The sequence below is a fragment of the Procambarus clarkii genome, chromosome 71 (genome assembly GCF_040958095.1).
Source record: "Procambarus clarkii isolate CNS0578487 chromosome 71, FALCON_Pclarkii_2.0, whole genome shotgun sequence".
Taxonomy (NCBI): domain Eukaryota; kingdom Metazoa; phylum Arthropoda; class Malacostraca; order Decapoda; family Cambaridae; genus Procambarus; species Procambarus clarkii.
The window spans coordinates 14,768,095-14,793,297 of record NC_091220.1 but is presented as its reverse complement, the minus strand read 5'-3'; the positions used below and the strand labels follow the sequence as shown (position 1 = coordinate 14,793,297).

Here is a 25,203-nt window from a genome sequence, read left to right as displayed (position 1 = left end):
TTTGTGTAGTTTTGGGCTGATTTGGGTAATTCTATGGACCGCGCAGCTGACCCAAGGAGGGGCGGCGGGCGTATTTCCTTTATACAGAAATTTACCCATTTTTATGTTTCATGTGTGTGCTTTTAATGTGGTATTTCTAATCCTTGTATCCTTTCCCGAAACGCTATGCGTACTAGTGGCTTTAGGTATTGTATGTACGAACTCTATCTTTAAATCAATGTTTGTACTGTAACTCTGCAACTTTGTATGTACTCTTCCTAAATAAATTATTATTATTAATTATAATACAATGTAATACATGCACCTAGCTATTGTTTAAATCCCTCAAGACGAATTAGTTGAAAGTTGTTCACTTGGTATGCCCTCTTGTTCAAATTGAAAATATTGAAATACAAAAATGCCCTTAAAATACCTTTTATATTATTTTGTTCCCTAATACAGTACTGCATTAAATGTATGTGACACCCTCTCCCTTACAGAGAGAGGGGGGGGGGGTTTAACCCCTGCACTGCGCACATGATTTCAGCAAAAAATTTTTAGTGCAATTGTCAAGGACATTTTTGTTGCTTTTATATATATATTCAGGTAAAGTTAATGTCAAAATGTTTCCAAACTCAACTATTTCTATTTCAAAACACAAAGAGTAATGAAACATTAAAATGCAATAAAATATAGCCTAATTAAAAAAAATGCACAACTCTCAAAATGCCTAAAGGCACTTTGCGCAGTGCAGTGGTTAATATCAGTTAGGCAATAGAAAAAAGCATGTAATAACTTTTTATTTATTCTAAAAAGCATTTTATAACATGTGTATTTCTCAGTTGACCCGCATCTATGGACATGCAAACCTCAACCTTATGCAGTTGTGTCTGAAGTATAAATATTCTCTACAACCTTGAAACTACATTATTTTCATGGAACTTGATGAAATTTAGTTATTTGCTATGTTGCTATGACAACAATTCCACAGTTTAGAACAAATTTGTATATATAATGTATTTGTCCTTTGTGAAATTGCTTTTTAGAATTTCACAAGAGCATGAATGCATGTACAGTATGTATACAGTATGTATGCATTTATATATATGTATATATATGACAATGTCAGACCACGGAGGAAAAATGAAACAGGAATTTCCTTAAGTACTTTCGTATATTAAATACATCTTCAGAAGGTCATTTTACAGATCGAGTGATGGGTATAAATAGGCAGGAGCGAGTGGTGAAGTAAGGTGAGGTACAATACTTGGACAACGCAGACGGCCCATTGGCCCATCAGATGCATCCAATTGGCCCATCCGATGTAGCCCAATGGCCCATCTGATACAGCAGACATACAAGCATGGGCCATTGGGCTACATCGGATGGGCCAATTGGGTGCATCTGATGGGCCAATGGGCCGTCTGCGTTGTCCAAGTATTGTACCTCACCTTACTTCACCACTCTCTCCTGCCTATTTATACCCATCACTCGATCTGTAAAATGACCTTCTGAAGATGTATTTAATATACGAAAGTACTTAAGGAAATTCCTGTTTCATTTTTCCTCCGTGGTCTGACATTGTCACATTCTTAATCACGTGTTTATTTTCGTGATATACACACATGTATATATATGTGTGTGATGTATGTATATGTTGTTGAATATGACCAAAAGGGTAAGATTAATGATTCTAACATGAATCTTCTCAATATTTCATAATTTTTCAACTACCCTCGACAGTGAAGAAAAACATGAAATATTGAGAAGATTCATGTTAAAATCATTAATCTTACCCTTTTGGTCATATTGAACAACATACGTTTACAAGAAAGACTGCTACCAAAAATATCAAAATATGTATGTATATGTATATACTGGGCATGTGTGTGTGTGTGTGTGTAATTAATATATATATATATATATATATATATATATATATATATATATATATATATATATATATATATATATATATATATATATATATATATATATATATATATATATATAACATATATATATATATAACATGTTTATATATATAACATATATATAAACATGAACAAAAATACAGGTAATTATTGATGACTAGATCAGAAACGGTATTAGTTTTGGTCCTGTCATAGACTTTCAACATCCAGGTTTGCTGCTGAGGGCCTGTGATATGACTAAAATTTATACTGCTGTAGGCTTCTACACACATTCAATGGAGGCAAAGAGCAGGAAATTAATTGATCAACAAGAATTTTTTTTTTTACTGCTTCTAAGGCGTCATTTGCTGTTTTCCTAAGGTTTTAAGGCATAATCTTAAATACTATTAAGTCGTCATCTGAGGATCTGCACTGACAGAATAGTACATGGTATGTACATCTAAATTTTATGGAAACTTATTGATGTGCTGATGCCTTGAGGACATACAATTAGAAAATTTGGCCTGGTTTTAAGGCCCACAAATTAGTTATGTGGGCATGATTAACTGAGACAATCTTATACAAACTCTACAAAATAGTTACAAAAATGTTAAATTAATATACAGTATATAGATCCTATTGCCAAGCATACATAACAATTTACAATGTTTTGTAATGTACTCATCAGATAACTCAAGATGCCAAGTGCAAACTCTCATCATCAATGAACCTCAATAAACTCAAGACTGGCACTGTGTTGATAACATTATTTACAAAAGTAAAACTGGCTCAATAAGAGTGCATCTGACAAACAAAATGGCACTAAAACAAACATTAGAAATGTGCACATGAAGATTCACAGAGCATGAACCTACACCCTGCATGAAAACAACTTGTATATTTCCTGGCTTGCAAAGTGTGATTTGTTTGTTATAAAAAGAGCGACTGTATCTTGTGGTGTGATTATTATCTTAAGCATTATTGAAGAGGGGGGGGGGGTTCTACAGGTTTTGGCACATCTTGCCTTGTGTGTTGTTATCTACATATTTGTAGTTACGGGTAGAGAGGAATGCTCACCGTTTCTATTCTTTCTTGTAGGTTGTAGCATCTTCTATAAACAGTTTTAAAACCTCCAGTGATTTTAGCAAACACCAATCCTACAGTTTATTCTGGGAATTACATCTCTTTTAGCCAAAAAAAATGCATTTCCTGTTATCACATCTTCACATTTCCTTCTCATGAAGGAAAGAGTCTACAGTTTATGTAGAGAGTTTTTGAAACCAACAAATAAGGAGAAGTAAAGTTTTTTCCTAATTTATGGTTTTAAAAACTGTTTTCAATGTCCTTTTTGTAAACTTATATTTGTGATCATATCCAAACCCTTCAATTTTTCCTTATAGCTTGTATTTATTAATTCTGTAATCCATTTTGTTGATCAAAAAATTATTTATTTAAGTGTTGGTACCACCAAATCATAGCAACATTCTCCAGTTTTGGTCTGACATACTGTATTGCAAATAATTTATCCATTCATATATAGCACTCAATGGCTATTCTAAACTAAACTGTAGTTGTGTAGGAGTTTGGGCTGGTCTGCTATTCTAAACTAAACTGTAGTTGTGTAGCAGTTTGGGCTGGTCTTCAGTATCTTTCTAGATACTACAAATATTGTAATGAAGAGCTCAGAACCTACAGGCAAAAATGGTCACCCTCCATTAGGATAAGCGATTGACTTACACTTGTAAAGTACTGCACTGGCCCAGCAAGAGGCAAATTTAAAGATTAGTGCACAACTAATGACTTCTCACTGAACCTGGCCATGGCCTTATAAGGCACCCATTTCTCAGCAGGAGACATTATTAGTCTAAAAACCCCACTAAGAGAGTACTCCTTTACTCTTGACCTAGTTCCTTAACAGTAGTCAACATGGGGTCTCTGCCAACAGCCCGACATCTGTCCTACAGGGGTTCCATATCATAAATTACTCACCACTATAATGTGCAGTATTGAGCATATAAATTGTTGATTGTTAATGTGTTTCAGTGCCCATCTGTCTGGGTAATATAACAAGTTTTTATACTTACCACTTTGCTTACCCTTACCACCTTCCCTACCACTGACCACCTTGCCTACCCTTCACCACCTTCCCTACCACTGACCACTTTGCCTACCTTTCACCACCGTCCCTACTTCTGACCACCATGCTTACCCTTCACCATCTTCCCTACCCTTCACCATTTTCACAACTATTCACCACCTTCCCTTACTTTCCCGTTTAACTTCCCCGTTTAACTAACTTTAGCAGTGCCCATTGTGTAGTGGTCAAGACACTCGCCTGGCATTTCACAAGCGCCTTGTCCTGTGTGTGTGTGTGTGTGTGTGTGTGTATCCTGGCCGGGGAGGATTTACTGGGTGCAACTCCTTAACTGTGGCCTCTGTTTAACCCAACAGTAAAATGGGTACCTGGTTGTTAAACGATTTGGCGGGGTCGTATTCTGGAGGAACATTGGATTAAGGACATACCCGAAACACCACATGTGCTGTACAAGAATGTAAAAACTCAAACAATTCCACACCCTTCTTCACTTTTCCTTCATCCTTGCTATCTTAATGAGGATGGAGTCTTTTATATATCAAGGTTGGAAATTAGCATGATTTGACATGTTATGCAAAGAAGGTGGGGAAGGAGGCATGGAACTCCATGCCCTGTCCTGGAGTAGACTGGGGGGCATGGAGTGACATGCCCCCCTTTCTCCCCCCATGACCATGCCCAAACAAAGGCCAGTCACCATGCAAAGTTTGGTGAGACTTACATGAGGCCAAAGTGTCTGGCCCCAACCTCGAACATAGGTATTAGTCATACCTAATGATCAGTTGTCTCACATGCTGAATTTAATTACAATTTTAGTGGTTTTGTTTGTTGACATTTTTATTTATGGATTGGATATGGTCAGTTAAATAAAAAAGATACACAGAATTTAACCCAATTAAAAAAACTGACCTAACCTAAAACTGCCTACTATTCCTTAACTCTAACATGGATAAACCTACATAAAAAACAGTGGCCAATTAATGTACTCAAAATTAGGATTTCAGGAAATCCAGATTAATTTTGTACAGATTAAATTGCAAACCAAGACCTGGGGTGTTCTTGTAAATAAACACGAGACCACACTGGGTGGGGCTGTCCTGAGACCACACTGGGTGGGGATGCCCCGAGACCACACTGGGTGGGGATGCCCCGAGACCACACTGGGTGGGGATGCCCCGAGACCACACTGGGTGGGATGTCCCGAGACCACACTGGGTGGGGATGCCCCGAGACCACACTGGGTGGGGATGCCCCGAGACCACACTGGGTGGGATGTCCCGAGACCACACTGGGTGGGGATGCCCCGAGACCACACTGGGTGGGAGTGTCCCAAGACCACACTGGGTGGGAGTGTCCCAAGACCACACTGGGTGGGAGTGTCCCAAGACCACACTGGGTGGGAGTGTCCCAAGACCACACTGGGTGGGAGTGTCCCGAGACCATCCCCAAGACCACACTGGGTGGGGATGCCCCAAGGCCACACTGGGTGGGGATGCCCCGAGACCACACTAGGTGGGGCTGCCCTGAACCTTCACCACTAACCACAGGAATGTTCACGGCCTCTTTTAAAGTGAGCAAATGGCTGCTACCCAAAACTTAAATTGCAACCTTGCCAAACATTAACTACGGTAATATCAGTGTTTGGTCTCCCTCCATATTCTCTCTAAATGTGAGCTCATATATATATATAAATAAATATAAATATTATATATATATATATTTATTTATATTATTATATATATATATATATATATATATATATATATATATATATATATATATATATATATATATATATATATATATATACACACACATATATATACACACACACACACACACACACAGATATAGAGTACATACATAATCTATACTGTATACAGCACTGAATATATATTAAAATTTTAACTTGTAATATAAACAACTGTTATACCTGTATATTTCTTAAAAGAATAACAATTGAAGCTATACAGCTTTAAAAATAGTTATGATAAATCTTTGAAAATTATTAATTAACACTCCTTTGTTTAATATTATCACTGTGTCACAGTGGAGGCAGGAGACAATGTGTACTGTCATCTCCTTGGGCGACTACGACATCATTCACCTACTTAACGTATGATGACTGACCCTTATTTATGTGCTCCACAAACAATACAAACATATTAATTCAGAAGGGTATGGTCCCATTCTTCAGAAATGACCACTGTAATCTAATTAAATTCATATAAAAGTATTCAATCTGTCATTGTGTAGTTGCATATTGCAACTATATATTCTAAACACTTCAGTTTTAAAATTGAGCTATGGAATATCAAAAATAAAATTACAAATAATTTTTGGTAAGACTGAACTTAATAGCAATAATAAATATTAACACTGTCTAACCAATACGTTTAGAATTCCTCTTGCAACTTATAATTTGTCTAAAGATTGGTCTTGCACAGTCACCAGTCTCATCACTGAGTCATGATGGTTAGGAAGGCCATCATGCAAATAGTATTGATTCAAAGTTGTAATTAAGGAAGTTTTTACAATGAAATCCAAGATGGAGCAAGATTAAGATGTGTTTCTTCTGTTGCTTGTGATGTACAAATGTCAGTAATTGGGCACCAGTTTACCTATCTTATGTTGCAGGCTATATACTCACACTTAAATATATTTTATGTGTATTTTAACAATTGCTATAAAACAATATAGCGATGTTATATTAGTGTGTTAAGTATATAACTTCACACACATCAAATGGAAGCCACAAAAAACTTAAGATAATGCTATTTTCTAACCAAAACACACACTGCTTGTTATCATATATCAAATGATAGTTTATGAAAAGGAATAGAGTAATCTTGACTCCCTTAACTATTGCATTAGTTTAAGATTAATATAACAATAGTGAAACAATTGGAAAGAAAGGTTATTGATACCTGACATTTTCTGATACCTGACATTTACCGATACCTGACATTTACCGATACCTGACATTTACCGATACCTGACATTTACCGATACCTGACATGACGTTCTTACTGATGGACAATCCCAGTGTTTCATTTTTGAGCCAAAATTCAATCATATCTAATGAACAAATCCACAAGGGCCGCGACGAGGATTCGAACCTGCGTCCGGGAGCATTCCAGATAGCTCGGCCTTAATCGACTGAGCTACGACATGGTCAAGCTACGAAGGAAGGCGTTTTGTTCATTTGATGCATCACACAATTGTGATTTCTGTGTCAATTATATCTATATCACTCTATCTTCTGGTTTAGTAAACTAGGAGGAGAAAAACAATGGGCATTTGTAGCCTAACAATATAGTGTTCCATGTAAACCCTTCACCAAATGGAAGACAAATGACAAATAAAGAGCCAATATTTATGGAAAACAATTACAAATTTGGGTTTTAAATACAAATTATATTGAACGTTTAAAAAGTCTGATAATGTTTTACATATTGTTTTCTGTTGCTAACTCAAAAATAAAACTATCCCAATTTAATTTGGATGTTAGCTTATTATTAAACCAGTATCTTGTACAGCACAGATTTATAATTATACTTATCATCAAGTTTATAATGGAATATTTCCAGTACAGTAATTGTATATTATAAAGGGGTCATCTTTCCTTGCATTTCTATAACCGGCCAACAGTAATAACTTCCTTGCTCCATAATCTCCTCTTCCATAATCTATGAAACGTTTATTGTAACATTTTATTACTTGTCATTTGTATGTATATATATATATATATATATATATATATGTGTATGTACATTATGTGCCATATGTACATGTGTTTTGAATTACATAAATGTAACTAATGAAGGAGAGTTAAGCTTGTGGTGTCCCATCCTATCTTTTATGTTCTTCATCACAGAGTTGTCAAGCATCAGTGTTGGATCACCCTCTCATCTCATTTAGTCTATTTGTTTACGACTCTATTTACAAAAGTGTACTGTATTCTCAAATGTTTTTGCAGCACTTATGTTTTCAAAATTTGTACCTGTATTCACATTCTCAATGATGCAGGATTTAACAAAAAAAAAAAAAATGCCTCTATTAAATTTTAGGAATACTTTTGCTGATACTTGTATCAGCATATATTTATGCATATAACTTTCTAATACAGTAATGTTTTCTTGAATATGTCTTATGTGGGGAATGGTCCCCTACCTCCCCCTCTGTATATGTACCAACAAATTATTCTGAAGAAAATGAAGCTTATAAAATGAAAGAGCTATATTTTACATTAAGTAAGTCAACATAGGTGTTTCCCTATTGCCGTATTAGCCTGGTAGGAAATGTTGCGAGACTGGGCGAGAAGGTCTCATTACTTTCTATTGCCATCTCACACACAAAATTGTTGACTAGGAGAATATTGGAGGGGGGGCATCAATGGCGTTGTTTTTGCTTCTTAGTTCATTTGTCTTTGTCAATGTAATTTATATATACAGTACAACATTAGTGAACAATGATATTTACAAATACTGCATAATATACTAAACACAAATAATATACTACCTTAACTATGAACTACTGTACATACATATTTTCAGCACATTCTCTCCAGCATTTAGACATTCACTCTTCCCCAACACACACACACACCCTCACTCCTCCCCCAGAGCATACATCCTTCCTTTTCTTCCTAACACAAACCTATCATTTCAAATACCAAAATCCTTCCCCTCTGCAATTTGTTCCATCAAAACTGGGAATTGTTGGCATAAAATTTGTTAATTTACCCACAGAAAGGCTGAGTGCATAGTTGTGTGAGAGGCACCTGGCTGTGACTGCACACCCTCCCCTCTCTGTCTCTCTGTCACTGACGAATACTTAAATCATATACAACTTTTTTATTTTTTAATTCCAATCATCAGTTCCATAGATCTGAAATCAAAGTTTGATGCAGTCTTCATGGGCTCAATGTCTGCTGTCATTTGTGGGTACAATCACCTAAGGTGGGATAGGGATATGCATCTTCCATAGTGAATGAATAGGAACCGAGACAGAAAGGGCCTGCCTGAACCTGCCTCCTTCAACATTCTGTGACATCTGTGGACAGTGTTTAAACTATTTGGTACCAGTTGGTATACAAACACTGGTTGAAAGAATTTGTCACGTAGCTGGTATTTAAGGGTTAAAAATATTGATTTCTAAATGAACATATCTATCAATACTTTTAATCTTTATTTTCAGTAAGTTGATTTTATTTGTAACTTGTTTACTATGCTGTAATCTCTTCTACAGTATTACATTTTAATTATCAACTGTTTTTCTTCTCTTTTCATTAATAGTGTTGCTTACTTTGCCCAAAACAAAATTAAGGCTTTCCTCGTGTTGATCTGAGAAATCATGAAAAGATCTGCCATTGTCTTTATTAGATGTATATAAACTTGCCTCCTTGTTAACTATCGTGGAGAAGTCTGTTGTGTACAATACTGGCATGTTTACATTCACATCTCTTAGAACGACGTGAACAGTACAATCCCCCCCCACGGTAGAGCGACGGTCACGCTTCATGCAGGTTTGCGTTCAATCCCCCCACCTTCCAAGTGGTATATAGTTGTAATGGCTTGGCACTGTCTCCTCATATTTCCCTTCCCTTCTAAACATGTGCTTTTTTCCAGATTATATTATAAAAATTTTGCCTAATGAAACACCACATAACCAAGATCTATTCTAAGAAAAATCTTTTTGTGTGTAATATTATATTATATATATATATATATATATATATATATATATATATATATATATATATATATATATATATATATATATATATATATATATATATATACAGTATATATACAGTATATATATATATATATATTATATATATATATATATATATATATATATATATATATTTATATTATATAATCTCACACACACACACACACACACATACAGTGGTACCTCAGTTTTCAAATTTAATCTGTTTCCAGAGACGGTACGAAAACCGAAATGAATTTTCCCACAAGAAATAATGTAAATTGAATTAATACGTTCCACACCCCCAAATATATTAACTAATAAATACATTTTATACAGAATAATACTCTTAGGTACCTTACCTTTTTTGAGGACTCTTGCTGGTGTATGGAAGACAGTGAGGAAGGGGGGAGGAGGAGAGGTGTTAGTGTTTGGAAAGGAAGTCCTCTTCCATTATAACAGTAGTGATAACATTTCTGGGGTACTCTCTCTTATTTCTTGCAGGCATACCACTTGAATCTGGTTGTGGCTCACTGCTTGCTTGTCTTACTAAGAATCTATCTATAGACACTTGTTTTTCCCTACGTTTTAACACTTGTCTGTAGTGAGACAACACATTGTCTCATTATGAATGATCTCTATTTTTCCTCAATCATCATCCTCACAACTATTTCTTAGATTGAACATTACCACCGACTTTCTCGGAACCCATGGCATGATAAATAATAAGAACTTTTATGTTCAGAAACCAAAAAAGCATAAAGACAATGAAATTCTTCACAAAGAATTCAAGGGTGATCATCACTAGCTGGGAAACACTGGTAAACTGAAGCGCCACACACTCGGTGGACCCATACGTATATAAACAAACTCCGAACACCGAGGTTAACAATGAGTACCTAATCAAATTTTTTGAAGAAATTGAGTTTGAGTACCAAAATATATAAAAACAGGGGCATAGGAAAACCTAGGTTCCACTGTTACTGGTATATGTGTGTGTGGGTATATAGATATATATATACAGTAATTAAAAAGTAAGATAGCACTCCAGTTGGGAAATCACTCTTTATTCGTCAACAATAATGGCTGTGGTAACAGGCGTTCTCTCTAAGTCTGAGAGTGTCATACAACAAGCAGTCATTCATGTCTTCCTGCCACAACCTTTAATTAAAAGTAAAGTAATCACTCCTGCAACAGCTCTCACCACTTTATGATGCTGTTACTTAATTGTAATATAACGACATTTTGTCTTCAAACATCCAAATTTCTGTTACTTGGCCTGCATCATGCACATGATTTCTCAAAAGGATATCTTCCAAGGCATTCAAACCTCTTAAAAGAAAAGTTATCACTAATGGTGTGCTCATATAAATGCACAAGCACAAGGTGCCTGTCCATTGTGAATAACCCAAGAGCAACACAGGTTGTGTGTTGCACATTATTCTCATACCACAAGTCTGCAATGGCAAAAGTAATTAGGTAGAGGACAGACTAGGGTTCCTGTACCTGCCGAATCATCATTTAAAAACTTCAGGTAGTATTCGTGTAATGTGTATCAGTCAATTAAGTATCTTTCTCCAAAATCTAGCACCTCTCTTCCTAGATGGTGGGTGTGACCAAGCCAGAAGCTATTATCAGATCATTTTGCATCAATCTTCACCCCACCTGTATCAGTTTGATTCAGCAATGTCACATGATTCCTGTATTGTCTGGCTTTACTTTTGAGATCTCAAAATATCTTCTGACACTCACACCAAAGTAGCGTCAATTCTCTTACCAGCTGACTTTAGTCTAGACCAAGGGGATCGACCCAGTTTCGTCTAGTGCAGCTTACCTTCTGATCAAAATGGCACTTAAGTTAACCTAAGGAACTTGACTCCAATCAAATTGTACTTGTAAAAATCACCAGGGTTTTTGATTGGTTGCCTTATGCTCCTCAAGTGTAAGTGCCACATGTGCTGTAAATATAAAAGCACCTGAAACAAGAAAACTTGTGCACCATTACCAGCATGGAAGAACTCCTCACAGCTGTGTGTACATGTGTGTGTGTACGCGGTCGGACTCATTGGGTGGGCGTAGAAGAACTTGGTTGGTAGGTGACTTCGATGAGCCACCAGACTGGGAGATTCCTTGTGACCTTTGAGTTAACCCAGAACTGGAGTTTGACCTTTGACATGGTGGGGGAATTGGACTTGATCTTGGAGAGGACTGAGGAATAGGACTTGACCCTGAGGAGGATTGTGGACCAGAACTAGACCTCTGAGAAAATGGGTCACTTAAAGAAGTTGAAACTCTAAGGTGAGGATGTTGGGGAGGTTGGGATGTGGGAGAAGGTGGGGAATACGAAGATGCTGGTGCTGGGGGGCACTGACTGCACTGTTTCTGTTGTGGTGCCACTGGAGAAGGGAATTGTGGTGCGGCCATCTGAGCAGTATTGGCAGTGGGAGTGGTAGCATACTGCGGGCTGGGATTTGGAGTTGGTGTTGGTGAATAGTACTGCGGGGCCATGTTGGTGGTGGGCGTGAGGGCACGTGACAGAGCATCTCGCAGCATTTCTCGAAGTTCACTCCGTAGGCTGCTGACAATCTCCTTTCGCAAATAGTCCATTTCCTGTGGTGCCAGCAGGCATCCTGTCAAGTTACCTGCCACACATCACATCAGTTAATATCAGTTAAAAATTCTTGACAAAGATAATGCATAATACCAATAAAGTGGGTGCTTGTGTTCTCACATGTGCACAAGTATGTCTTCAAGACACACTCATTAAAATACTGTATACATTACTTAGACTGTTATTGTGCACACGGTTAAATCTAAGGATACTGAACATAAGGAAATGCTTACTGAAAAATGAGAATTGATGCCAATGTAATTATTGATTCTCTTGTATTAAAGCCTCTCTCTCCTACCTTACCAGAATTAATGTAATATATATTTATTTGTTTGAAGGAATAAGATATATTGTATTGATGTACATAAATATTATATATTAATATACAGTAATTATAAATTCATTTTTTATGTTGACCAAATAATTTGTTATGCATTTCAAATTGATGATATCCAAATAATCTTTAGTATTTCATTTTACTATTACTGAGTTGTACTTGTTAATGATGACCCAGCTTCCCAAATGACGACTACAGTACCGTGTACATGGCACTACGGATGGTACATTGCTGACAAAATGGGAAGAACAGTACTGTGATTGGCACTAGTTGGTATAATGATGACAAAACTCTACTAAACAGCATCATATAGATATGCATGACCACACAGCACTTACCCACCATCTTCTCCTCCCCCCCTACCCAACCACTTGGACTGGACGGTAGAGTGACGGTCTCGCTTCATGCAGGTCGGCGTTCAATCCCCCGACCATCCAAGTGGTTGGGCGCCATTCCTTTCCCCCCCGTCCCATCCCAAATCCTTATGCTGATCCCTTCCCAGTGCTATATAGTCGTAATGGCTTGGCGCTTTCCCCCTGATAGTTCCCTTCCCTCCCCCCCCACACACACACACACATTTAATTGGGGGAAAATACATCACGAAGCACTGTAGTGAAGTAAAACCAAGACCAAATTTAGCTTACAAATTGTGTAACAATAATAAAAAAAATACTTGGCTGAGGAAGGAGATTTAGGGTTGATGTTTGATTGAAATTGAAATTGAAATAAGTTTATTGAGGTAAAATAATATGATGTTTGATAGTAAGCTGGTATCAGAGGACCATATCAAGGATGGCTAATTTCAAAAATGCCTTTATAATACTGTATACACATTAATGGTGAAATGTTAACAACATTTTTTTTAACAACATAGACAAGACCTAAATTAGAATTTGCAGCAGTTACTTGACGTCCATATACAGTATATGTAAAATAAAAGACTAACAAATTTGTTCATCTTTAAGTGATCACATTCAGACTCGTCAACACTTTGGCCCGTTGCATTTTGTAAACACTTAAAACGTGTTCCCTGATCATGGTTTAACAATGTTAAAACAAACAAAATTTCAGAATTAATTTATTTTCTTGTTAACCAGCTGGTTATGTAAATTGAGTGTACAGTGTAGGGACTAAGCTTATTTTTTTTGTAGCCATACTTATGTTTTTGCTTGTATTTTTGTATTTGTATTATGTATGTATATGTATACTTATGTTTTGTAGCCATACTTTGTGCTGCTTTTTCAGCCATGTTTCCCCCCTCTTTTATCTCTATTTTTATTTGTTCTCAACACATTTTATTATTTATACCCAATTAGTATTAAGCTTTAGTCATTAATGTTTTACCTACCCAAAACGCTTTGCGTAATAGTGGCTTTAGGCATTGTATGTACTAGCTCTATCTATAAATCCATCAATCTTTGTAAAATCTCTTGTATGTATGTACCTTACCTAAATAAACATTTATTTATTTATTTATATTTATTATTTTAGGCTATCTTCCAAACACACATTAATCTGAAAATGTTGTTCTAGGGTAGCATGGGTTTGGGTTCCTTAAAACTGCAGTTGATGAAATTTATATAAGAGGCAGGACTCATTGAGCATAATTTCCTTCCTGCGACTACAATTAGGTACACACAAACACACAACCAGCTAACCAGAAAGACATCACTTACACCAAATTTATAAATATAACCGTGTAATAAATACACAAAAATTAGAGGAGGAGGAGGAGGAGGACAAAAAGTTTGTGAGAAGTGTAGTCATTCAAGGATCAGTGCTGACACCCGACATGTTCATTATACAATACACACAAATGACATGTCGGAAAGAAATCAAAATTATATAAGTACAGAACAGTTTATATGAAAAAGATGCAAAGATGTGGAAATACATGAAATCAATGTGTTTGTAATACAGTACTATGAGACCTGGCTATCTTATGTGAATGTAGTAGAAGATAGAAATGTGGGAAAATGCCTTAAGTGAATGAAATGGGTTATAGTGGATATAGACCTCAAAGAAGTTGCAAACCGTTTGAATATATATGGTTAGTAAATTGAACAGAAAGTGATCTAGGGGTGATTATCAAGAGCAACATGCTACCACCAGTGGGCCACATGAGTGGCAATGTTGAGAGAGGTATATGTGAAGCTAGCAAATATTAATGGGGTAAAAAATTAACAAACATATTTGCTAGCATACATCGGTAAGTAAGGTAGTGCTGAAAAATATATTTTACCATATGCAAGCTCATAGCTGGAATATGCAGCAGCAGTAGTAATAATAATGTGTTTTCTGTATTTAAAGCAAAATTTACTCATTATCTCAAGTTATGCCCAAAACACTAGCATTATAAAGATACAAATACTGTACCTACTAAGTAACCACTGTAATCTAATGCTCTGTATTTCTTAATAATAATAATTAATTACTATTATTATTATTATTATTATTATTATTATTGTAATAAGGACCTCAGGAACTGAAGGTACCAAATTGGTAGGCAGAAGAGCGAGAGGTGATATGACAAAAATGTACAAAATAATGTTAAGGTCTGTCTCCGAATCTACCCATCTATCTACTATCCATCTACTATCAATCCATCTATCTATCGCAATTTTCTCCCTCTTCTCTCAAAAAAAGAAAATAGATTAAGAACTGCTGAAACAACTGTATTGGTTAAGGAAATTATAACAAACATGACCATCTTAACCAATGTACTGCACAGACCGCCCTGAGGCCCTCTGAGATGTTTTCATCACTCTCTGTTTTGAAATGAAAATGGTTAAGTTTGGAAACATTTTGATATAAATTTTACCTGAACATTTATAAAAACAACAAAAGTATGTCCTTGACAATTGCACTCTGAAGTTTTTGCAGAAACCAGGTGTGCAGTGTGGTGGTTAATCTCACACACACACTCACACCACATTTCACACTGGTCTCCTTGAAAGACTCCATGAAAATGTTCCGGGAAAGTTTATAATTGTTAATAATTCTTGAAGCACTTAACATAGACCTACCCAGATCAGTGTATGTCCATCCTATTACTCAAATTTGCAGGGGAGGAATAGTTTGAGTGAGACTAGCCCAAAGTGTCTGGCCTCTAATTTAGATAGAATACACACACATGGACAGACAGACCAACATACATACATACATACATATATATATATATATATATATATATATATATATATATATATATATATATATATATATATATATATATATATATATATATATATATATATATTTATATATATTTATTTTATAGGCTTAAAGCTAATACAAAATTTAGAGCAAGTTTTAAATTACATGGTAGACAGTCAATTTTAAAACTAGTGACTGAGGTACAGAATGGGAAACTGAACTAATTTGAGAGTTAAACATAATTACTATATATAACATTAGTGTATATATAGTAAATTACTTCCAGTGAGTTAGCAGCAAATGGCGGGATACTGTATACTTTTGATACCTATACTTTTGAAAAAATTACAGGCTGAACAATATATTTGACTTTATTAGGGAAGGGAGTTCTACATACATGGTCAATTGATTTGCACGGCATGTTTGCAAAGATTTAATATGACTGGGAATATTAGAGAAGTATGTTGACCAGGCCACACACTAGAGGGTGAAGGGACGACGACGTTTCGGAATATCCTGGACCATTCTCAAGTCGATTGTGTAGTGTGTGGTCTGGTCAACATACTTTAGCCATGTTATTGTGACTCATCGCCTGCATTAGAGAAGTATTCATTTCTGATGTGATATTCATCAGCTCTATTACATCCATCTAGGAAGAGTTTCAAATCAGCATTAGAATTATGGAACAAGACTTTGTAAGTGTAAACAGCAGAAGATAATGTGTGGAATGAGTATAATAAGAATGATTAGGGATATGAAGTGAGTGACTGTATGTTGTCCGATGACAGAAAATGTTATAGTTCCGATGGCTGGTTTTTATTGTGTTACAGTAATGGGTTTGTGGTCATTTATGGTGGTCGAGTCTCAGACACAGATAAGAATAATTTAAACAGGGATAAATTAGATATATATAGCGTGAGAGGAGCAGACTTGGGGTACATAGTATCTGATTTTTAAAGTATGCTATCTGTTTGTTTTGAGATATTTTTGGGTATGTACTCTCACTGCTGAAGTTTAGTCTAGGAATCTTCCCTTATTTTTATTGTTAATGCTCACATGACTTATTTGAAGTAATATTTGGGTAGATGATTTGTTAACAAGTAAAATAATGTAATCGGTCTTTTCTATGTTTAGTGTGAGGTTGGTTGACATCCAGGAGTAGACTAACTCAATGTTAACTAAAGTACATTATTTAAGGTATTTGGGTTTGGTGCTAAGAGAAGATGAAGGCAACAACATCAGCAGGAAACAGTATAAGTTTAGGAATGTTATAAATATTTGTTAAATCATTATGAATACAAGAAATAGGAGAGGTCCTAAAATGCTGCCTTGTGGCACTCATGGGTTTACTGGGAAAAGTTTTATAGGGTCTCTTGCAGTGGATACCTTTCAGTTCTACTGATCGAGGTGAGGGGTACATTTAAATCTTTTTCCCCTGGTTCAATTTGTTGCTCTGGGTTCTGTCCAGTCCAGAGTCATAATTAGAGGGTGATCCTTTGGGTTGTGCTTTGGGTAGACCCGGTTTCCCTTCTTCCCTGTTCCAGGGCTCAGGTCTCCCAGGTCGTTCACAGGGTTATTTGGTCCAGCTGGTGTAAACTCGTGCCCATGACGTTCTCAAATTTGCTGCTTTAGCTGGTGTTTTTGGTACTATGTCTTGGGCTGACATTCGGGTGCGAGGATTTTGGAGGTCAAACAAAGTCCTGGCCGCCCATTACCTCGTTAGTGTTCCTGGCCCTAGTCGGGAGTGTTGATTTGGGTCACAGGTTGCAGCCAGTTGTCTCGACTTCGAGTTGAGATGCGAGTGGCAGCCGCCTCCTGGGTAAGTCCCTCTTTACTTTTTCTATGGTTAGGTAGCTCTGAGCTAGAGGGGCTCTTCTTGGAAAACCAACGTTGAGTGCAATGAAACGCCATTTTCTGGGTGAGTCCCGGAGGCAACCCTCCCTCCCTCCGGTTGGTGGTTTTTCATGATTTGATATTCAACCTCTGAACTGAAGTTGGGTAGCCAGTGTGAGGGGCCTGGGACTCCCCCTTTCCCCTCCCAGGGAGAGAGGAGCTCCGCAGACAGCGGCAAAGTGGTGGTTGTGACATTATGCTTGTTTGCTTGTTTTCTGATTATGGAGTTCTGCTTGATAGTTCGATTTTTGGTAGCAATTTTATCCTGGTGGAGTCTGTTTTGGGATGACTACCTTTCGGGGTGCCTAACCCAGTAGATGGCAGACGTAGAATTCTCCCAACCTCACGGGGGTTTCTAGAGGCCATTGCTCCTCGTGCCTCTCTGAGGGAGCCAGGTTCTGGCGTGTGGTCCCTGGTAGGCTAGAACTCCAATCCAATTGACTGATGCCACAATCTAATACAGTATGTGCATATCAACTCGGTATAGCTCCGGGGAGCCTCTGGGACTAACCCAGAAAATAGGGTTTCATGACATTCAACGCTAGTTTTTTATCATGTGGCATTGGCAGAGTCACTAGTGCTTGCATTCAGTGTCGACTCTTCTTTTGCGCCATTCCACAAGTTGTCTTGTGCATTATTTTCACCTCCAGCCTACTCACAGTCCTCTTGAGCCATCCTCATCCCTTGACAAGGATTTGGTATTTATTTCCTCACCTTGGTTTACAGTTTCACCTCAGCTTGGTGTTTTTGTTAGGTCTTGCCTCCGGCTGCCATGGGGGGAAAACCTGCTTGATGGGGTTCTGGGAGTTCTTCTACTCCCTAAACCGGCCCGAGGCCAAGCCTGACTAGGGGGAAGCTTTATGCTCTTCTCTGGAGGCATGAGTTTTGCTTCTTTGGCCCTAATCGGCATTTTGTTCATTTGCAGCCTTCTACTTTTCTGGTGAAGAATGAATTGGTTGGTTCCTTGAGGGGCCGTTTGGTGATTGATGCTTGGTTGGTCTGGCTAAGGGTGCATCATTTGTTGTGTCCAGTTGTGGGCTCTTTACCCAGTTCCAAGGCTCGCATTTTCCAGGTTGTCCTCAGTATCATCAAGGTTTGCAAGTTTGCAGTCTACCCATAGACTCATGGTGATGACAAGTACACCACAGCAGTCTTTTCCAAACATGTCCCAGGCTGATATTTTGTCTCAGGTTTTGGCTGTCTAACAGGGTTCTGACAGCTCAGTCTTTGGGTAATGTTCCTGGTCCCAGTCAGTTAATTTAGTGTTGCTTTGGGCTATATCTTCTGGCTGCCTCTCCTTCTCCCCGATAAGTCCCATGTTTTCATTCTCCATTGTTAGTTAGCTTCTGGGAGCTACTATGGGGCTTCCCCAGAAACCCAGCATAGAATGTAATGAAATGCCTCTTTCCACTAGAGCCCCAGTGGCTCCCTGATTCCCCTCATCCAGGCATGGGGCTAAACACAAGGTTGAAGTGCTCAGAAATACAGAAAAATTACAAAATGATATGTAATTATTCAGTGTCACTTTCTTAAGTACTGTACTGTATAGTTATGGGATGAGACTGCAGCTTGTCTTCCTCATAATCTTTGTCATGTAAGATTTGAAGCTTTAAACAGTGCTGCCATACACTACCCTCTCATTTTATTTATTCCATCTATCTACTAGTACAGTATTTTGAATTTGAATTTGAATTTGTGGAACAATTTCCATTAGTGTTTTTGACACTTTTTGTTTCAATAATTTGTCTCTATGCCCACTTGCCCTCAATATTATGAGGTTTCAAAAAGTTCTCTTTTACATTGATACCCCATTATAATACAGTACATAGATACCCCTTAGAATTAGATTTTGTACAATGTGATCATATCTCCTGCATTTCTGCCTATTTTGGTATCCTGGGCACTTTTACCCACTCCTCATAGTTTTTTTTTTTTAGCTTAGGGAGACATTTTGTGGCATGTGTTTGTACATTCATATTTTATTTGTATTTTTTAAGGTATGGACACCATACTAATGTTACATATTCTAGCTTAGGTCCCATGAATATCAAACAATATTTTACCCTTGCAATGTGTGGTTTCTTGTACTCTAGTATACTGCAAGTTTCTTGAGATCATGTGTGGTTTATATATGCATCAGATCGTGATGCTTCAAATAGCATGTGAGCCTGACGAGCGTCAGACTGTGATGATCCGTCTAGCGTGTGAGCCTGACAAGCATCAGATCGTGATGCTCTGTCTAGCGTGAGAACCTGACAAGCATCTGATCATGATGCTCCATTTAGCATGTGAGGCTGACGAGCGCCAGACTGTGATGCTCCATCTAGTGTGTGAGCCTGACAAGCGTCAGATCGTGATGCTCTGTCTAGTGTGTGAGCCTAACACGCATCAGATTGTGATGCTTCGTCTAGCGTGTGAGGCTGACAAGCATCAGATCATGATGCTCCGTCTAGTGTGTGGGCTTGACAAGTTAACAAAGTAGGGGCGTGTGTGGGGAATTTTTTCTTACTCTTACTTAGGCAGACTAGTAAAACTTGCTTTAACTGAAGCAAAATACAATCTTCAGGTCATGAAAAATATAAAAACTTTACTGATATTTGCAAAGCTTTAAACCAAATAGCCCATGCCATTGCACAATTTATATAGGATCCAACTAGGTTATTAAGAGTCCAATATAGTTGAAAAGAAATTATAAGGAACTAACTAGGTAAACCTTCTGTCAAATATGACAAATTTCCAAATTTACTTACAGCAACTAGCAAATATACGGGCATGAGTAGCCAGATACAATGTTTTGGAGGCCTTACTAAAATTAAATTGATGAGCAGAGGGGCAAATATGATAGGGAAGAGCTAAGGAGATTAATAATTTATTGTTACGTGCTTGGAAATGGCTAAAAAGTGACGTATGATGAAATTACATGAAAGGAAAGGGAATATATGGATGAAGCTAACAAGAAAATAGATTCAATAAAAGCAAAAATGTAGGGGGATATGGGAATGAAGCAGACAAGAAGAGGGATACGTACCCACGGGAAGAAGACTTTGAGGTGAAGGAAGACCCATCGATGCTTTAAAGAAAAACATAAACTAGGCTATACGCTAACCATAGTTGCCAACTGCTGTACATGTGAATGAAAGTAAACTATATTTTTGGACACTTTTAATTGTGCAGGTATTCAAACTGCAATGGCAGAGCAGTTTTTTTTAAATATATTACAAACACTAATTGTCTGAAGTAGAGGTGGCAACCTGGGGCCGTGGAAATGCAAGGCGTATTAGGACGCTGAAGGATTTCATTTAGAGGCAGAAGCTGATTAAGTGAATCTGCTTTTAATATCTTGTCAAATCATGTGTGGATGTTTCTTACTCTATTTCTTAACTGATCCTGTTATCAGAGTTTAATGATTACCCAGACTTGCTTAGCATACTAATGTATGCTAAGAGTATAGAGTAAGAATACATTTATTGTATTAATGCATACTAATGCATCGTAAGAGCCACAATGTTGGACAAATACAATCTAAAGGTTGCATCTTTAAAATGTAATTGGTGGTTTAAATTCTCGTTAAGTGTCAGTTTAAAAGAAGCAATGAATAAATGGAACCTATCCACTGCTTTGAGTCTCCAAGACCACTCAAAATGTTTGGCACCCAGTCCTAAGGATATCCTTAATTTCTTTCTCAGCCCATATCATTAATTAGACGCGAATAATTTCACTCTCTATAAATTGAATAAAATCAGTGTTCAGCATAATGAAATGTTTCATTCCATAAGGACCTCACACGGTCCTTACAAGTTATTAGTGTCTGGATACCGCCAAGCCTAATGCATTCCGTAAGGTCCTTACAAGTCATTAGTGACTGGACACCTCCGAGCCTAATGCACCCCGCAAAATCCTTACAAGTCATTAGTGACTGGACACCTCCGAGCCTAATGCACCCCGCAAAATCCTTACAAGTCATTAGTGACTGGACACCTCCGAGCCTAATGCACCCCACAAAATCCTTACAAGTCATTAGTGACTTGAGACTTCTGAGCCTAATGCACCCCACAAGGTCCTTACAAGTCATTAGTGACTGGACACCTCCGAGCCTAATGCACCCCGCAAAATCCTTACAAGTCATTAGTGACTGGACACCTCCGAGCCTAATGCACCCCGGAAAATCCTTACAAGTCATTAGTGACTGGAGACTTCTGAGCCTAATGCACCCCACAAGGTCCTTACAAGTCATTAGTGACTGGACACTTCCGAGCCTAATGCACCCCGCAAAATCCTTACAAGTCATTAGTGACTGGACACTTCCGAGCCTAATGCACCCCACAAGGTCCTTACAAGTCATTAGTGTCTGGACACCCCCCAAGCCTAATGCACCCAGGTCTAATGCGCAAAGTCCTTACAAGTCGTAAATGCCCTACTAGGGCCAGGCCAGAATCTGGGCCCCTCAATAGGGGACAAAGGTGAGTCTGAGGGCACAAGATCAATCCAAGCTGAAAGAAAAAAACCACCAGGAAGATACAGCACATCAAAACAAACAACTGTATGGAAAACATTGGAAAACTGGGAGGGTGTTTTTCTTTTATAGCATTTGCAAAAAGGGTTAAGATGCACTTTACTGATGTAGCTCTGTAATTTATTTGAAGATAATTTTAGAAAATGTTAACCCTCTACCACCACCTACCTGTCTACCCCTACCACTATGTCCACCAGCCTGTCAACCCTCTACCACCAATTCCACATACCTGTCTACTCCACCCACCTATTTACCCTCTACCACGAAATCCACCTGCCTGTCAACCCCCTACCACCAACCCACCTGCCTGTCAACCCCCTACCACCATGTCCACCAGCCTGTCAACCCCCTACCACCATCCCACCTGCCTGTCAACCCCCTACCACCATCCCACCAGCCTGTCAACCCCCCTACCACCATCCCACCTGCCTGTCAACCCCCTACCACCAACCCACCTGCCTGTCAACCCCCTACCACCATCCCACCAGCCTGTCAACCCCCTACCACCATCCCACCTGCCTGTCAACCCCCTACCGCCATGTCCACCAGCCTGTCAACCCCCCTACCACCAACTCCACTTGCTGATCAACACCTTCCCGCCATATCCTAACCTACCCACATTCACCTGCTGCCACAATGTAAGGGACTATGCATTGTATTGTTATACCCTGTAGCCAGTGATTTTGAAACTCCCACCAAGGCAGTGGGCATGTTCATCATAAGAGAACTATTCCCCTCAAAAAATGGGCAAACAATGGTCCCTGGCTTGAAAGAAACAATTCCATGTACATTTGTGTGGAGAAAACAGTATTTCAAATATAAGTGTTAAATGTAGAAATACAGTTTGAAAGTCTATAAGAGGTTTTAAGAAATAATAATTGAATACAAAAAATGTTGGAATGTTTGGCAGGAAGGTTGAGGGGGAAACGAGGCAGCATTCGGCCATTGCAGCGGGGGACCGTCGTGAGAGTGGATGGTTGTGACCCTGCTCGAGGCTTTTTATTGATCTCCCTCCTCCTCCTCCAGCTCATAAATACACTACTGAAGATTTGTTTTTGTGTAGTGTTTCCTTTTAATCTTTTAGCTTAGAAATATCTTTTGTGGTACATGTAAATTTATGTCTATGGCTCCCCAGCTCATCCTGGCAATGTCTTGATATCAGTCCTAGTGTGTGTTGACTATTGTAACCTCTATGTGGGGGGTCTTTATATATTCTATAGGGTATCCCATGTGTAATATAACCTGCCTATACCTAAGCCAATACAACTAATCCATTGTTAATATATTCAGTCATGTGCACTCTTACGGTGAACGGAAATTCAATGCTGATGTTGTGAAGGATTGTATAGTACTGTATACCTCCTTTGGTGACAAGGTCCTGGCCTTTGATTGACTAAGTTGGTTCTTATCCTAGTACTCATTCTGTGTTGTCAGTAAAGTAACGTTAAATAAATATTTTATAAACCAATTCTTAAGGCTATTGAAAATAAAAGTTATTAATTCCAAGCTATTATTTAGACATGAATCTGTGTGTTTATAAATAAAATGGCCTTTAACAGCGAGAAGGACTAGTTCTCCATCAAGGTACGTCCCATCAAGTGTAGCCTTAAGTTGTGTTCGATTTGTGTACATGGACTTGTACCTTCGAGAAGGACTCGACATTCTCAAGAACACTAATTTCCTGTAGTAATGTAAGGATAGGTGACAAATGCTCGTGTCCTTACAGTTCCCCCCCCCCACTCCCCCTCCTCCTCTCAGCATCAATGGTCTAGTTATTACAATGCCAGGCAAACAAAAACCATCTATATTGAATGACTACCCGCTCAAGCACAAAACTGGGAGTTTGCCCTCGTAAAAAAATAAAAAAAATAAAAACAAGAACAGTAATCATATTTTAAGATTACAAAAAGTTTTATCAGAATTTATTTTGTATGCAGGAAATATATACCTTATTTTTATGAGGTGTCAAGTGTAAGTGGGTAAGTTGTTATATTTCTCCCCTTGGATCCTTGGATTTTGATAAACAGTGGGGAAAAAGCACCCATTTGCCACCTCTTTCACAGCAACTTTATTTTCTATAAATCCATGAGCAGTGTACTGTACTATCTACTCAGTGAAATAATTCTACTTTTCCATTTATCTAGTGCCAAAAGTCCACATTTTTATTCAATTTCTCATTTGCTTCCAGATATATTTTTCATCATCCTCATCAAACAGCAGTACACATAACTTACAATTCCAGACTGTATCACTTTGAAATGTGCATTTTCTTCAGATAGATCTTGCCATTCCCTTCCAAAATGTCTGTTGCTTGTACTCAAATACAGTAATTTGTCTTAAAAGGTCAATCTAGCAGGCCTTCTTCTTCTACCTGAGTGTCTTTTCCTTTGCTGTGACAAACATCTTCTTATTTACACATGAGTTTCCCCCATTTAGACTTACCTTGTGAATACGTGAGGTTACAAGGTAGAGAGGAGGCTGGAGTGACGGTAATGTCGACAGCAGCCGAGGTGGGCTCGCGGCCTAGCATTCCCAGGTCCACCGAGTGCTGCTGGACAATACCAGGGGTCCCCAAACTTGGGTGGCAGGGACTAGTCACACCTACACCTATTTCAAATGCATAGAATAAGAATTTTACAGTCATTTATCGGTTACATTTGTGAAAATACTGCACTCGCCAATCTGGCCCAAAAGTGAATCATTTGTCCACTGTTTATGAAGCAGGTACAATACTCTGTGCATAATTATCAGTGGTATTAAATTAAAGAATTAATCTCTGTTATGTAACCCCCCATTTTATTGCAGTTGATTTATAACACAGATCTCTATATTTGTGTATACGGTACTGTAAAAGCATTATAATTTAACTGAATGATCATATAGAATTAAATGCAATTAGGGATAATTCTAAGATCTGAAATTAGCTTAGAGACAACAATATTTGGTAAAGATCTCCAATTTCTTATAAGAGAGTAAGCGGGTGTTGTTAGC

At 37.9% G+C, this 25,203-nt stretch overlaps 1 protein-coding gene across 3 annotated transcripts in view; it reads right to left on the bottom strand.

The window, feature by feature from the left end:
• Positions 1 to 10,753: 10,753 nt before the first annotated feature.
• Positions 10,754 to 25,203, bottom strand: part of LOC123745556 (transient-receptor-potential-like protein) — a 129,076-nt gene continuing 114,626 nt past the window's right edge. For 2 of the 3 annotated variants that reach the window (XM_069312053.1, XM_069312054.1), the window contains 3 exons: positions 24,655 to 24,819; positions 20,728 to 20,769; positions 10,754 to 12,344 (listed from right to left, as the gene is read on the bottom strand). In XM_069312053.1, the coding sequence (XP_069168154.1) occupies positions 11,725 to 12,344; positions 20,728 to 20,769; positions 24,655 to 24,819 (827 nt within the window). In that variant the 3' untranslated portion in view covers positions 10,754 to 11,724. The remainder of the gene's footprint in view (positions 12,345 to 20,727; positions 20,770 to 24,654; positions 24,820 to 25,203) is intronic. The other variant, XM_069312055.1, reaches the window with a different exon arrangement.